The 13533-nt window shown below is 35.4% G+C and overlaps 4 protein-coding genes across 4 annotated transcripts; 2 read left to right on the top strand and 2 right to left on the bottom strand.

Moving 5' to 3' along the window:
- Positions 1-787: 787 nt before the first annotated feature.
- PHYBLDRAFT_182770 (hypothetical protein) lies at positions 788-1849 on the bottom strand. The gene is made up of 5 exons (XM_018438671.1): positions 1736-1849; positions 1595-1660; positions 1452-1547; positions 1114-1391; positions 788-1061 (listed from the first exon to the last, which is right to left on the bottom strand). Exons 1-5 carry the CDS (start codon positions 1842-1844, stop codon positions 954-956), a joined length of 657 nt encoding a protein of 218 aa, XP_018287572.1. The 5' UTR covers positions 1845-1849; the 3' UTR covers positions 788-953.
- Positions 1850-2716: 867 nt separating this feature from the next.
- On the top strand, positions 2717-4208 carry PHYBLDRAFT_172172 (hypothetical protein; the record flags this gene model as incomplete). Its single annotated transcript, XM_018436748.1, has 5 exons — positions 2717-3002; positions 3110-3300; positions 3350-3523; positions 3619-3742; positions 3796-4208. The coding sequence occupies 5 exons, from the start codon at positions 2717-2719 to the stop codon at positions 4206-4208; spliced, it is 1188 nt and encodes a 395-aa protein (XP_018287571.1).
- Positions 4209-4772: 564 nt separating this feature from the next.
- On the bottom strand, positions 4773-5763 carry PHYBLDRAFT_135671 (hypothetical protein; the record flags this gene model as incomplete). Its single annotated transcript, XM_018429740.1, has 5 exons — positions 4773-4861; positions 4910-5160; positions 5226-5359; positions 5446-5608; positions 5654-5763. Coding segments are annotated over 5 exons (747 nt in total), but the record flags the coding sequence as incomplete, so codon positions are not given.
- Positions 5764-7633: 1870 nt separating this feature from the next.
- Positions 7634-8502, top strand: PHYBLDRAFT_116336 (hypothetical protein; the record flags this gene model as incomplete). The annotated part of the gene is made up of 5 exons (XM_018428515.1): positions 7634-7723; positions 7786-7929; positions 8000-8137; positions 8205-8291; positions 8344-8502. Coding segments are annotated over 5 exons (618 nt in total), but the record flags the coding sequence as incomplete, so codon positions are not given.
- Between the last annotated feature and the right edge of the window lie 5031 nt (positions 8503-13533).

The following is a 13533-nucleotide window of genomic DNA, read 5'->3' as shown; positions in this document are numbered from 1 at the left end:
AATTAGGAATAATAACAGGAATAACGTTAATCTGGAAACTCGGACTTTTCGATTTAATGACAAACGATGAACAATTTATCCAATTTTAAACAAAATATTTACTTATTTATTTTAAAGTAATAAGGTACTTTTTTAATTAGTAATGATATTTTGGAGCATTTATCAATATTATTTCTTGCTGTTTGTTATATTTGATTTTAAGCTATGAGGCGCACGATCTGTCATGGTAGAATTCAACCTTAAAACAACCCTTAAAACCCCCAAAAAAGCTTACAAGAATCCCTAAGATTGTTCATTTTTTATCATAGTGTATCACTCCATGTAAGTGAGTGAGATTGTATATATTTTTTAATCTTTATTGATTGTCTGCTTTTGGGCTTGTTCGCTGTTATCAAAAGCCATGGTATCAAGAACACTAATAATAATAAGAAAAAGTAAACTTATCTTGATATATTAAAAACAAAGGAACCAGGAAAACATAATTTAATATACAAATTTATTCTTGGTAGCAATAAATATTCGCAAAGATAGGTGCTCCAGAGAGATTAAAGAAATGCAATGTGGTGATATATAACTACTCACAGTAAAGCGAAATGCACCTCTAAGAACACCCCTAAACACGCATTTTCTTTTAAAAAATTGAAGAAATATACTTAGTTTACTAAATATATATAAGTATATTGAAATCCATAGTCTATAGCTAATATGTTATGACGAAGGAAATAAAGAAGAAACAGTTGGTACTCCATATGTAGCATCTGTGTGTATTCTTTGAAGAGCTGTTGGTCGTGGTACATAAAATAATTTATTAAAAAACAAGCAAATGAAAAAAACTAAGGCAGAATATGCCCGGCTTGTGTGGATTGAGGGCCAATTTAGTCGGCTAATAATATGGTCCGAATAGAATTGGTTTGAGGATCCTGGCTTCACGACAAACTCAAATGTTTTGTCGATTAATGAGCAATGAGGGGACGATGGCATACATTGGCGCTCTTGTAGATTCCCTGATCTACAAAGAGATCGCTAATAGTGTATGCAACGGTGATGTGGGACCAGAAAGTCTGTGTGGAATGGAATGAGAAACAAGTATAATAAGAATGTTGAATTACTTACACGAGGATCAAATAAAGCGGTGTTTCCACCCTTGGAGTAGTAGAGAGTAAAGATCTTCTCTCTCAACTTTACAAGCGAAGGAGACTCAACAATGATCTGGTAGACAATATAGTTCTTGCCATCCTGAACAAGCTCTGCCTTGCCGAGACAAACAATATCGAACTTGCTCTCCTGGATGCGTTGCTCTCTGGCTATAGCATTGATTTCCTCAATAGTGACACCGGCAACTGCCAAAGTATCGAACTCGGGTGGAGTGACAATAGTAATATGAGACTCACCTTGAGAATATAAACATAAATTAGTAAAGAACGGAAACGAACGGAGAGCAAGTGACATACCACGCGTCAAAAGGGGTGTTTCAGTTGAATTGATGGCATCAACAATGGGTTTAACATAAGCATAGTCAAGCTCAAGACCAAGCCAAGGAGGGTAAGCTGCTCGAAAGATTAATGAATTATTGCAAGGAGTTTTGAAAACTTACATGAATGTTCAACAAATTCAATAGACTTAGTGTCGTGGATCTTTTTAGAGATGTAGATTGGAGGACCTATAGTGTAAAGATGTTAAGTTTGTGTGTATCTTGTAGAGAGAGAAAGTATGTGTAAGTGTGAGTATAGGGTACCTTCGAGAGGGACACCAAGAGGAGACTTATATGTTTTGGTGAAAATGCTGCTTGCAGTGCAAGTCATGCTACACAGCAAAGTACCGACAAGAGGCAAAATAAACTTCATTTTAGGTGATCAGAAAAAAGAAAGTAAGAAAGGAATGTGAATTGGATTTAAAAGGTTTAAATAGGTATATTTGTACCCACAGACAGAGGTAAAGATAGAAAAATTGATATAGATAGTATATAAAACTAGATAGACGGCAATGTACCTCTAAGTGCTAGCCAAGTATGCAAGAACAGGAATATAGATACCAAGCGGGGATGTGCGAGTGTGAGTGAGCGTGAGCGTGTTTGTGTAAGTGTACGATATGAGGGGTGAGACAAAGTTTATGTACTTTCATGGCGATTTTAACTTTTTAGGAACATTTCTCTTGGTATAGACACTTGGGAACTTATCTCTTGATAAAGAAAAACCCCATTTCATATCAAACTATTTGTATACCACTCAAGTGTGTCCAACTACTCTTCCGGTATCTACTTATACAGTGATTGGCTCGGACAAGTTACCTCTTGTACTCTTTAGAAATAAAACTTAGAATAAATATAACCAACGGAAGTCCTTGTCAACAACATTCATTTGAAAGAAGTATTGTATATGAAACGTATACACTGACATTAATCAATCACGTGTACATTACCGATCGGTCATTTTTATATTCACCCTTCATATACTTTAATTGCTGCACGTCTTGCTTAGATCTTTCTTTACTTCTCTTGTGTATGTGTCTTCGAGAAAAAAAATATATTGTCAAATTACTGCCATAATTAGCGTATTGCAACGTGGAGCAGTGCACAAAGTTCATTTGCCCTTTTCAAACTAACGGCGTTTAAATCAATTGAAACAAATCTAAACATTTAATATTTTTAAAAAAAAACCCCCCAATTGTATGTCTATGTGTTTCTGTGCGAATTGCTGTATATACTTTTAAATTTTTCATGAAGTTCATTTGTGATTCTCTTTTTTTATTTGGCAGTCTGCTTTTAGCTATAACTGCTGTGAATGGTCAATATGACATTCCAGATTTACCTACTCCATATGTCCCTCCTCCTCGAGATTATATCGATGACTTTAAACTACTCCATGACGAACTTGATAAACCTATGAATGGCATTGTACGAACTTATTACATTGCTGCAGATGAGGTTGTTTGGGATTATGCCCAAGAAAGCAAAACAAATGAACTTCCTAAAGACCCTTCCTTGAGCATATGGACAACAGCCTGTGAGAAAATATACAAACCTATCTTATTTTGTATGTAATAATTTATTGTCTATTTCTTTCCTTTTCTTCTTCTTCTTCTATTTTCCTTGAATGTATGTGATGGCTAGCATCTACTACTCTGGGCTCAAAGTATTACAAGGCTCTCTACCGTGAATACTCGGACGAAACATTTAGTACACTTGTAGAACGTCCACACTGGCAAGGTGCAATGGGCCCAATACTACGTGCTGAAGTAGGTGATACAATCGTTATCCACTTCTGGAACAGAGCGAGCTATAACTTTACCCTTCATCCACACGTGAGTCTTGCCAAATTTATTGGTTGGTTAAGATGGTTGATCTAATCAGATATATCAGGGAGTTCTGTATGAGTTTGAGATGGAAGGTGCTGTCTACAAAGGAGCCACCGAAGAGTCTTCAATCGCACCAGGACATAATTACACCTATTCCTGGAAGGCGTTGCCAAGGGCAGGGCCTGGCCCAAATGATGGGAATTCACTTGTATGGGGTTATCACTCGCATGTAACTGAAAATGACATGTAAGCTTATTACTATTACTTTTATTTTATTTTATTTTATTTTATTTTATTTTATTGTATTTATTTATTTTAAAAAAGCAGTTCAAATCCAATAACCCTCATTATATTAGTTATGCTGGACTATTTGGTGCTATTGTAATTTATCGACCGGGAAAACTTACTAAAGAAGCCGTATCAGAAGAAGTTGTAACAGCCCTATTTGGTAAGATAAAAATGATAAATCAATATTTGTATTAATTGCATTGTATCGCACAGGCTCTGATGAGAATCTGTCACCTTACTTGACACGCACCATAAAAGAGCTAGGCCCTCAACTAGATATTTCTGGGATCCAGAAGGACAGAACAACCAGGCACGCTTTTTATCGATCTAATGTTAAGCAGTCTATCAATGGTATTATGTACAGCAGCCCTTCAGACCTTGTTGTGTCCAGATCCAGTCTTACCCAATGGCACCTTCTTGGTTGGGGTTCTTTTCTTGACATGCACGATGTCAGTTGGGATAACGCTAGTGTACTTATGTATGGACAAAAGGTTGAAAATGTTAAGCTTTTTCCAGCTAGTTTCAGGACAGTTCAAGTCCAAGCAACTGACAAACGAGGAAGCTTTGGGCTTCTTAAAGGAAAATTGGCTGGACATGGGATGATAATGGAATTTGATACAAAATAAAAAATTTAAAAGGGTGTACAATTATATTTCTCCTTCTTAACCACAACAATAGAGATATCACAAAAAGAAAAAAGAAAGAAAGAGAAATTCGCCTATTTTATACATGAAGATAAGAATAAAACGTATAGTATATATATATAGAGAAACTTAGTCCGTTAAGCCTTCTAGAGCCAAAGCCTCTAATGTTCTACTTATGGGCTCAGAGGCGTAATGCGTTCCATCCTCTCCATATATATCATTCTCATCATCCAGTAACATTGCGCTCTCATCATCTTCATTATTATAGAACCGTGAAGATCGACCAAATTCGTGGTTGTAGTAGTCTACCTGGTCTAGTCCGTCCATCATTACACCATCTACATCTACGTCTACGTCCACCAGGTATCGATCCTTTCTATCTGAACTGTCCTCTACGCTCGCCTTGCTGCTTCCAGACTTTGCTCCGTTAGATTTAGATCTGCCAGACATTGAGAACCCATGTTCAGAGGTCGTCATATTTGATGTCATGGTAGATCCTGAAGCCGAGTTGTTGGATGGACTTAGTATTGTATTTCCATTCCCATTATTTGTTGTATTGTTTGTAAAATGAGATCCATTGCGGTGTCTAGTGATATTTACAGGAGACACAGTGTCGAACAAGTTGTCCAAGAGATCTATAGACTATTTTAGCCAGTATTACTATCTTGATATCATTTACATACCATTTTTGCGCTTCTTGTAAAAGTCTTCTTTTTCTTTTTCTTTTTTCTCTTTTAATTCACGCAGCTCTCTCTCCTCTTCTGTCATCATGTCAGGATTCAAGAACTTCAATCGAAGGCACGAATGCTTTCTAAAAGTGATTTCGCCATTCCATAACCAGCGAGGTAGTGTTAAAGGAACTGTGATCTCAAAGTTTTTAAAGTTGTCTACAAATTCAAATTCTTCTGAAGCAATGACATTTGTGTGAAGATGCCTGTTGTTATTATTATTATTATTATTAGCATATATGCGTGGATTATATCAACTCTTCGCAGCTACCTAGAAAATTCACACATTGCACTGGATAGATTCCACATTTGCAATTTTCGGAGACATGCAACAACAAGCCCTGTTACATCTGCACCATCCAAACAGTGAAGGTAAAGAGGGTGGTTTGTTGGATCAATCATAATCTATACCTTTCATTACTTTCTCTTTTTTTATGCAACAAGACTCGACAACTTTAACTTTTTTTTTAAAAAAAAAGACATGGCTTTACCTGAAGTGCCATGAGTGTTTTGTTGTAGCTTAGAGGAATATTATCCTCCTTCATCTTGTCCACTGTCAAGTGAACTACCTGAATTCCTTGATTTTCACAGAATTCCAACATTTCTGGCATGAGATTGTCTGGAATAAGTGAAAGAATGGTCTTGAGTCGCAATCTAAGTAAGGGGTTAAGTCATTAAATCATCAAGCCAGTATAATACCTCTTCAGGAACCGAATGTTTTTTGGCTTGGGGTATCCACCCCTAAACATGTTTTCCTCTACCAAAGAGTAGCGAAAGGGTGGAATGAGATCTGGCAACTTTACGGTCATGGCGTTCAATCTACCTAGCCCATCTCAGTTATCCCCGAAGTCTTCTTTTGACCTATCCACAAGCAGTCACTGGAACACAGACAGAGGTATTATGCACATATTAACAAGTAGGTGTACAAGTCCATGATTATTGTTGTACTTGATGACTGTGTTGAAGTACCAAAGTGTAATGTAATTTTTAGGACATTTTAATCAACGAGTATGTTAATTTTGGTCTTATTGTTTTGTAAAATATACACGTAATACTGATTAGTCTTTAGTGTGGGTGTGAGTGTAGGTGCAGGCGGGCACATATATACAAATAATGAAATGGTTGATTGAGAGAATACGTGGATCTGATGACATCACAGCTATATTTTTATTATTCTTCTTCTTCTTATCTCTAGCTATTAAAAATAAAGCCTTAAAGTAATTATAGACAGAATATGGATGTGGATAATAAGATATATATACATGTGTAAAATAAAATGTCTTCAGTTGGTCGTTTGATTGTTTAATAATATTTATTCTAGCCTACATTCTTACTAGCAATACAGATCCGATGCAAAGTAAAGGATGCTATTCACAATTGCTCAGTTTATGTTGATTTCTAAAAAGAAACATAAATGCTTATTTGAGCTGTAAGCTAATGCCATATTGCATTGACAAAGATAAAACTACAGACAAGTGCTGCATAGGTCCACGCGCACATGTAAGAATAGTGTTTTTAATGAGATGGTTTCCAAGAAACCTATTAGAGTATAATGCTTTATAAGAAGAAGAAACCGAGATTCCAAGGTTAAAAAAAAATAACAATTATGCAAGATGCTGAGAAATATTATACACACACACAAATATATATGTTTTATATATAAAAGTGAGATAATGAATGATCGTTACAGGACTGTCTTTTTGTTTTACACTTGCAGCAGATTTTCCTTGCTTGAGATATAGGGTTCATATAAATTCGATATTCTCTGGAACATACACGGAATAGTTAATTCTGGATGACCTAGAGAATATTCAAATACAACAGCGTAAAAGTCTTGATATAAATTTCAGAAACGTCTCGCGATTTAAGAATATGTCTAGTTACTGGAAAGTTATTGAATCTCCTCTACACGGAAGGAACCTGTCTTTACCTAAGGCACCACCAACCATACCAGAATTCAGAGACACATTTGGAACATCTGTTGTATACACTAGTATAAGCAATCCCTTCAAGCGAACTAGGATAACACAGAGCATTCCAAAGAAACCACTATCACAATTTCCAATTTCCAACAAAATTCAACCAAAAAAATCAAATATCATGTCTGATGATGGCAATAATATTAAGAACCATGAATGTGATGATAATCACAGCAATAGTGTAGACCAAAAGCAGCTTGATGAAATTCTTTTACGACTGGAAGGAATTAAGCTTGATAGATCAACACCAAAGGTCTACGTTTCAGCACCAAAGATTAGGCGGAAAGAGGTTAGACAAGAAGTAGATCATTTACGTAAAAGAGAATGAATGAAAAGAATGCTAAATTACAAAAAAAAAAAAAACTTTTCTGGTTATATTATATATTGTAGTGTGCATATGTTGGCCCTAATATATCCAATTTGGAGGTAACTGCTCTTTTTTGATAAAATACGTTTAATGGGTAGAAGCTGTTTTTATTATTTATTGAGAATATACCTTTAATAACGGAATGTACTGATACTTTTATTTAAAGAAAGCGGATTTATTCGAAAGTCTTTTCGATGACACAGTCATACCTCCACCAGAATCAGTTAAACCATTGACAAAGGAAGAGGATGAACATGTATGATAAAGGTCGTATTTTGGATAGTTAATGTATATTAATACATTATTTAGGTGAATGCTCTCTTGAGAAAAGGTCAACGTGGATTGATTGCTGAATTGAAGACGGCCATGGTCTCATTTAATGACATATATAAACTTGAGCCTCAAGTTTGGTTAAATGATGAAGTATAAAAGCCTTTGAAATATTGCCCGAGAAAGAAAAAGATACTGACAAGATACGATTCTAGATTATCAACTTTTATATGGAAATGCTTTCTGATCGATCCAAGGCAAATCCAAAAGAATACTTAGATATACATTGCTTCAACACCTTTTTCTTTTCTACTCTAAGTGAGTCAGGATATCAAAAGGTACGACGGTGGACAAAACGAGTAAGTTGTGTACATTTAAGATTTTTCTGACACATGCCAGTGCTTCAAAGTAATGCATACATTCGCTTAGATTGACATCTTCTCGAAAGACTTGGTTTTTGCTCCTATAAATCAGTCACTTCATTGGACATTGGGTGTTATTGATATTAAAAACAAAAAAGTTTATGTCTATGATTCTCTTGGAGGAGCTCATCAAAGAGGCCTAAAGGTAGACTATACATCTATAAATGATTTATTAGACTTGTGTTTTAATTTGTGTTTGATAACTTGTGTAGCTTCTATTGGACTATGTTGAACAAGAGCACTTGGATAAAAAGAAAGATACGTTAGATATGAGTGAATGGACATCGAGCGCACCAAAGGTAGGACTATATTATGGATTATAAAATCTGAATGACATGGGATTTCATTTAGGATATACCACACCAAGAGAACATGTCAGATTGCGGTGTATTTACATGTACTTTTGCGGAGCGGCTATCACGAAACCACGAAATGGATTTTTCGCAAAAAGATATGAACCTTATTCGAAGAAGAATGGTGCTAGACATATCTAGAAAACATATTAGTTGATTATATCCTGTTTCACACATCCAAAAAAAATCACACCCATTAGCACAACAGATTTTATTTTACAGACTTCCACTACACAAAAGAAATGAGAATGCATATATATTAAAAATATTATCTGTCGTGCTAGTCTCTTGTAAAAACAAAATTCCAAAAGGGAGGTCTTCGCAAAACTTCCTAGGGGAAAGGGGCTATTCAGGTAGGATGATACATATCTTTTGATAAAATTTGACAACTATATATCAATTATTTTTATTATGCACTTTGGTGTCAACCGTGCTCTTTCAAACAAAAAAATACCCACGGTCAATAATTATTATTATTATCATTTAGTCTTGTTTTACTTCTTTATTTACCTTTTATATATATATATATTCGTATTGATATTATTCCAGGCCATTGCTTCCATGGAATAGTTATGATAAATTTTCTTCATGCTCGTTCCAAATTTACAAGGGTTCATATCAATTTTTTTTAAAAAAGGAAAAGACAAAAGTATATCCTCAAAATACACAGAGGCTTTGCCCTTTTATCAACAAAGGCGCAAATAAGGTTCTTCAGGACAATATCCTATTGAATTGTAAACGCTTTGGCTTAGAAGTATGAACAGAATGTAATAGGCTGCTGATATTCATATATTGAGCCAATGGCCCGAGTAATATGTAGTCAGTTAATTAATCCAGTTTGTAAGTTTGGATTTTTGATAAGCTTGTAATGTTCTTTGGAACAAACCATAATCATTGTTCAACAAAACATAAATAGTCTCCTATCTAAGCGTGATAAAAAACTATAAAATAAATAGAAGAATTCATATTAGCTCCTCCTCTTTCTTCAACTCATATCGAAACGGTCTTGACTTACATTCAACATGCCCGAGATCGATAATTTGATTAGCATGTTTGAGTTTGACGACTTGGTCAATATGATTTCCTTGGGTACTGCCTTAAACATAAATCCCTTTCTTAATGATGCACTACGACCACAAATGCAGACCCCACAGGACTTCAAACAAGAGTATCCATACTTTACTGTGGAGTATCAAAAAAAGAAGCCGTTTACTAGACCGCTTGACCGATCCATAGCCCAACTACCACCAGAGAAACTGTTCACTGAGTTCTGTGATAGAATCCCTCCTCCTATTAGCAATATAAACTCATCGGATTATGTTTTTGTCGAAGCCAACACTATTGTTCAAATGAGACACCTCAAGCTATTTAATCGACCAGAACGCCCCCGGCCAAGCCGAATTGAGACTCAGCTATCTCAAGCCATTCAGCGTGTCGAAAAACTTATGGATATTCCTGACAAGCTCCAATTCCCAGAAAAGAATGCATTACGATCAGTCCCATTCTACAATAAGCGATCTTCTGGCTATTACTATTGGCTTCAACGTCTAAATACACGTGAAAAAGCCAACTTTGTCGCCCAAATAGATGCAGAACAGGCATATGATGCATTAATGGCTGGTAGAACTGTCAACCCCCACTTGTACCGAATATGTGGAAAAGGAAAGGCAACACTCAAATCAAAGCTATCTGACAACAGCCTGATTACTGGACGGCTTATTTTATTGACTACTCAAAGGGATATAAAGCTAAATGGTATTACTGAAAACTATCTGACAGAACATTATATTGATAAAAAGTACCCTGTCGGCTTTGGTCTTTCTTGGTGGCACGGTGGATCCGATGCCTTTATTGAGCGAATGAAACCTTATGATACTTTCTATTGTCTTGATGCCAAAAAGTTTGACGCGAATATCGACGGCTGGATGGTCAAGATGGCCATTGGAATACTCCGAAAGCAATACATTGACGGGACGGACAGCAGATATGATACGTACTGGAACTTTATCTACAGTGGTCTTGTAGATACACCAATATTTCGTGATGATGGAATAGCGTTTGAGAAGCACGTTGGATCCACTACTGGACACTCGCACAACACACTTGTGCAATCAATCATAACATTAATCATAGCTTATGCAGCTATTATCGTTGCGAACCCGCATCTTTCATGTGACTATATTTTTGAGAATACTTGGGTCGAGAGTCTTGGGGACGACAACATCATTGCCATCAGAGGAAATATGAAGCGTCTTACTGCTTTGGAATTGGCAAAAGTAACAATGGAACATTTTGGGATTGATTGGAGCGGAGCAAAGAGTTTCCGAACATCTACCCTGGTGGACCAAGAGGCCTGTAGCTTTTCAGGTGTCCAGTTTCTCGGAAAATACTTTCGAAAGGCTGATATTGAATCTGATCCTCCTAATGCTCAGGGACACTATCTTCCTTATCGTCCTGCATCTGAGACCTTTCTAAAGCTCTTGTTTACCACCAGAAAACCTCAAGATTCTCGAGATGTATATGGTAAAGAGCTAGAGACGATGTGTGCGAAAGACATGTACTTGCGTGCTTTGGGAAATTGGTACGATTGTGCAGGAAACAAGGAGATGCGAAATTGGCTTGATTTGTACCTGGACTGGCTCGAAGGTGTTTTGAAAGGAGATTTGCCTAAGCGATGGACTGATGATGATATAAGAAAGTTTCAGCATGGGCAGCGGAATACCGGCCTAATTCTACCGGACTGCAAAAGGATTACTTATGAACAATGGGTCGACATGGTAGTCACTCCCAGAAAATAGGAATGCTTTAAAATATTGCTTTCCTTTTTTTTAAAAAAAAAAAAAAGAAAGAGAAAAGCCAGTAAGTGGCGCAGTGTGGACTCTTAATGCGCACGCACGTACAAACGTGCATTTATATTAAAAGACCAATATTTCCCACTGAATATATTCTCACTAATTTGGTTGGTAACCTCTTTCCACATGGTGATATAAAGTAATTAATAATGTATATTTCTATAAAAAGCTTAATGTATTTTATAGTCTTGACTCCCATTAGCTTTAGTGTGTAATTATAAATACTCAAAACGATAACTAGCTTAACTCTTCAATTCTCTTGAATCACCTTTCACTATTGTTCTGGCGGATAAAAGACCCGATATCCAAATCAAACCATTCCCCGTCAAAGCTTAGCTAGGTATTTTTTTTATTCGAAATCTAGTTATATTGAAAGCATGGTAACACATAATATGCTTATTTATTCAATTTTCAGGTGTTTTTCAAAATGATGAGTTGCTCTTTAAAGATGTTTTCTTTTGAATATTTCAATTTGACTAATATTGGCCTATTTTATTTTATTTTTTCAAAATAAATTATGATTGTAATGACTTTATTTTCATGAAACCATTGAAACAAATTAGTCAACATCTTGATATATGGCGGGAAATCAATGAGTCAAGTCAGACTGTATCTTGGCACATGATTCGAAATGGTGAATGTCTGTCTATCTTGTTCCCCTATTAAAATTTCGAATTCCCCACACACAGCATTCTTCTTTTACTACTTCTATTTTTTGGAAGGGGTCAATAGGCAAGGTATACAAAATGTAAAGTAATTTGATTCTGACTGGTGGTGTAGAGAATATGATACAACACTTAATTGATCATAAAATAAGAAATATAAGAAGGGTTTAAATATCAAAGGTCAAGGCGACTTGTATATTTTGTAAAGTAATCTTTATTGTGCTACTGAGCTCAGTATTTGGCTAGTTCAAACACAAAAAAAAAGTACACGGTATCTTGGATCATAATTTTGGTTCCGTCAATTAAGAGACCTATTTTCAGATATGTGATATATAAAATGACTTTTAGACAATTGACACTCGCGAAGACATATATGCTTTTGGTTTGTACATACTGGACCTCCCGTAACAAGTGCTTATATTTTAGAAGGGATCAACTCTAGCAGCTCATGATTTTTGATATGCCTTGTATATACTGGAGAAATTTGCAATTGATAAATAGCCTTTTTCCTAGTTTGGAACAAGCCAAGGTTGCACCATCATATATCTATATTACAAAAATAGTATTGATGGATTCTAGAGATATAAAGAAACCATATACAATACATTATATGATCTTCTATTGGAAATGACAGTAAGAATATCAACTGAGATTTTATAGCGATAGCTAAAAAGTTAAATACCGGTCTTTGGTCTAGTATCTTTTATAGTCAGAATACCGGTAATACCGGTACTTTGGTAACTCTTGTGCTTTGTAGAGCATTTTGCCTTTTGGAGGCTAGAACACGAATTCTCCTTCTGGCCCGTGTACTCAATTTAGAAAATAGTTTCTCAGTTGAGCGTATACCATCAAGCTTGATTTAGTACAAAACTCAAAAGGATACATTTATTTTCTTATTAGAAGCCTTACCATTGGTAGCTTTGGTGGTTCTTGAAGTTACACTAGCTCAATACAAGAGGGTTATTATTTTTGATTTCGACTTCTTGATAATAATACTTTTATCAAGTATACCGTTTGACAAAATGAATACTTATCAGCCCATTAAAACAAAACCCCAAAAAGAGCTGTTTTGTAGATTATAAAGTCCCTCTTTAGATGGAGATTAGTTTGCTTTATTACAGTCATGTACGTATAATAGAAATAATATATTCTTATTAATTACATATATTGCACAAGAAATCGATCATCTCGATCAATATCATAATAGGGAAAGGAATAACCAAACATTATCAGATTCTAATCGATACTATCCTCCAGCTTTTTGATCTTTTCATTTGACTTATTCTTGTTTCAATAAAAAAGATAATAATGGTACAATATATATATGTACTCATAAGCCTTGAATTATGTCCACCGACAATTAGACCTTGCAGAAGACAAACTTGACAAGAAGGCTCCTTCCACGTGGGAAGCTTTTTGTCACAAATTTGAAGTCTTGATAGATCAGGTAGTTAATTTATCCGAGAAATCCAAAGAAACTCTTTAAATTCTAATAAGGAGGTATCATATTCATTGTCTCTTCTTCTCATATAATGACAAGACCAATAAGAAGTTCAAGTTCGAGACGGAGCATAATCATTTTCAGACTGGTCTTTCAAACTCTGCTGATCATTTTTTTTTATTTTGTTTACCCCGAAAGCCTAGATTTAGACAGCCTGCGATAACACATTT

Source organism: Phycomyces blakesleeanus, assembly GCF_001638985.1.
Source record: "Phycomyces blakesleeanus NRRL 1555(-) unplaced genomic scaffold PHYBLscaffold_21, whole genome shotgun sequence".
Taxonomy (NCBI): Eukaryota; Fungi; Mucoromycota; class Mucoromycetes; order Mucorales; family Phycomycetaceae; genus Phycomyces; species Phycomyces blakesleeanus.
The sequence above is the reverse complement of the archived record's forward strand: the minus strand, read 5'-3'. Positions and strand labels throughout refer to the sequence as shown.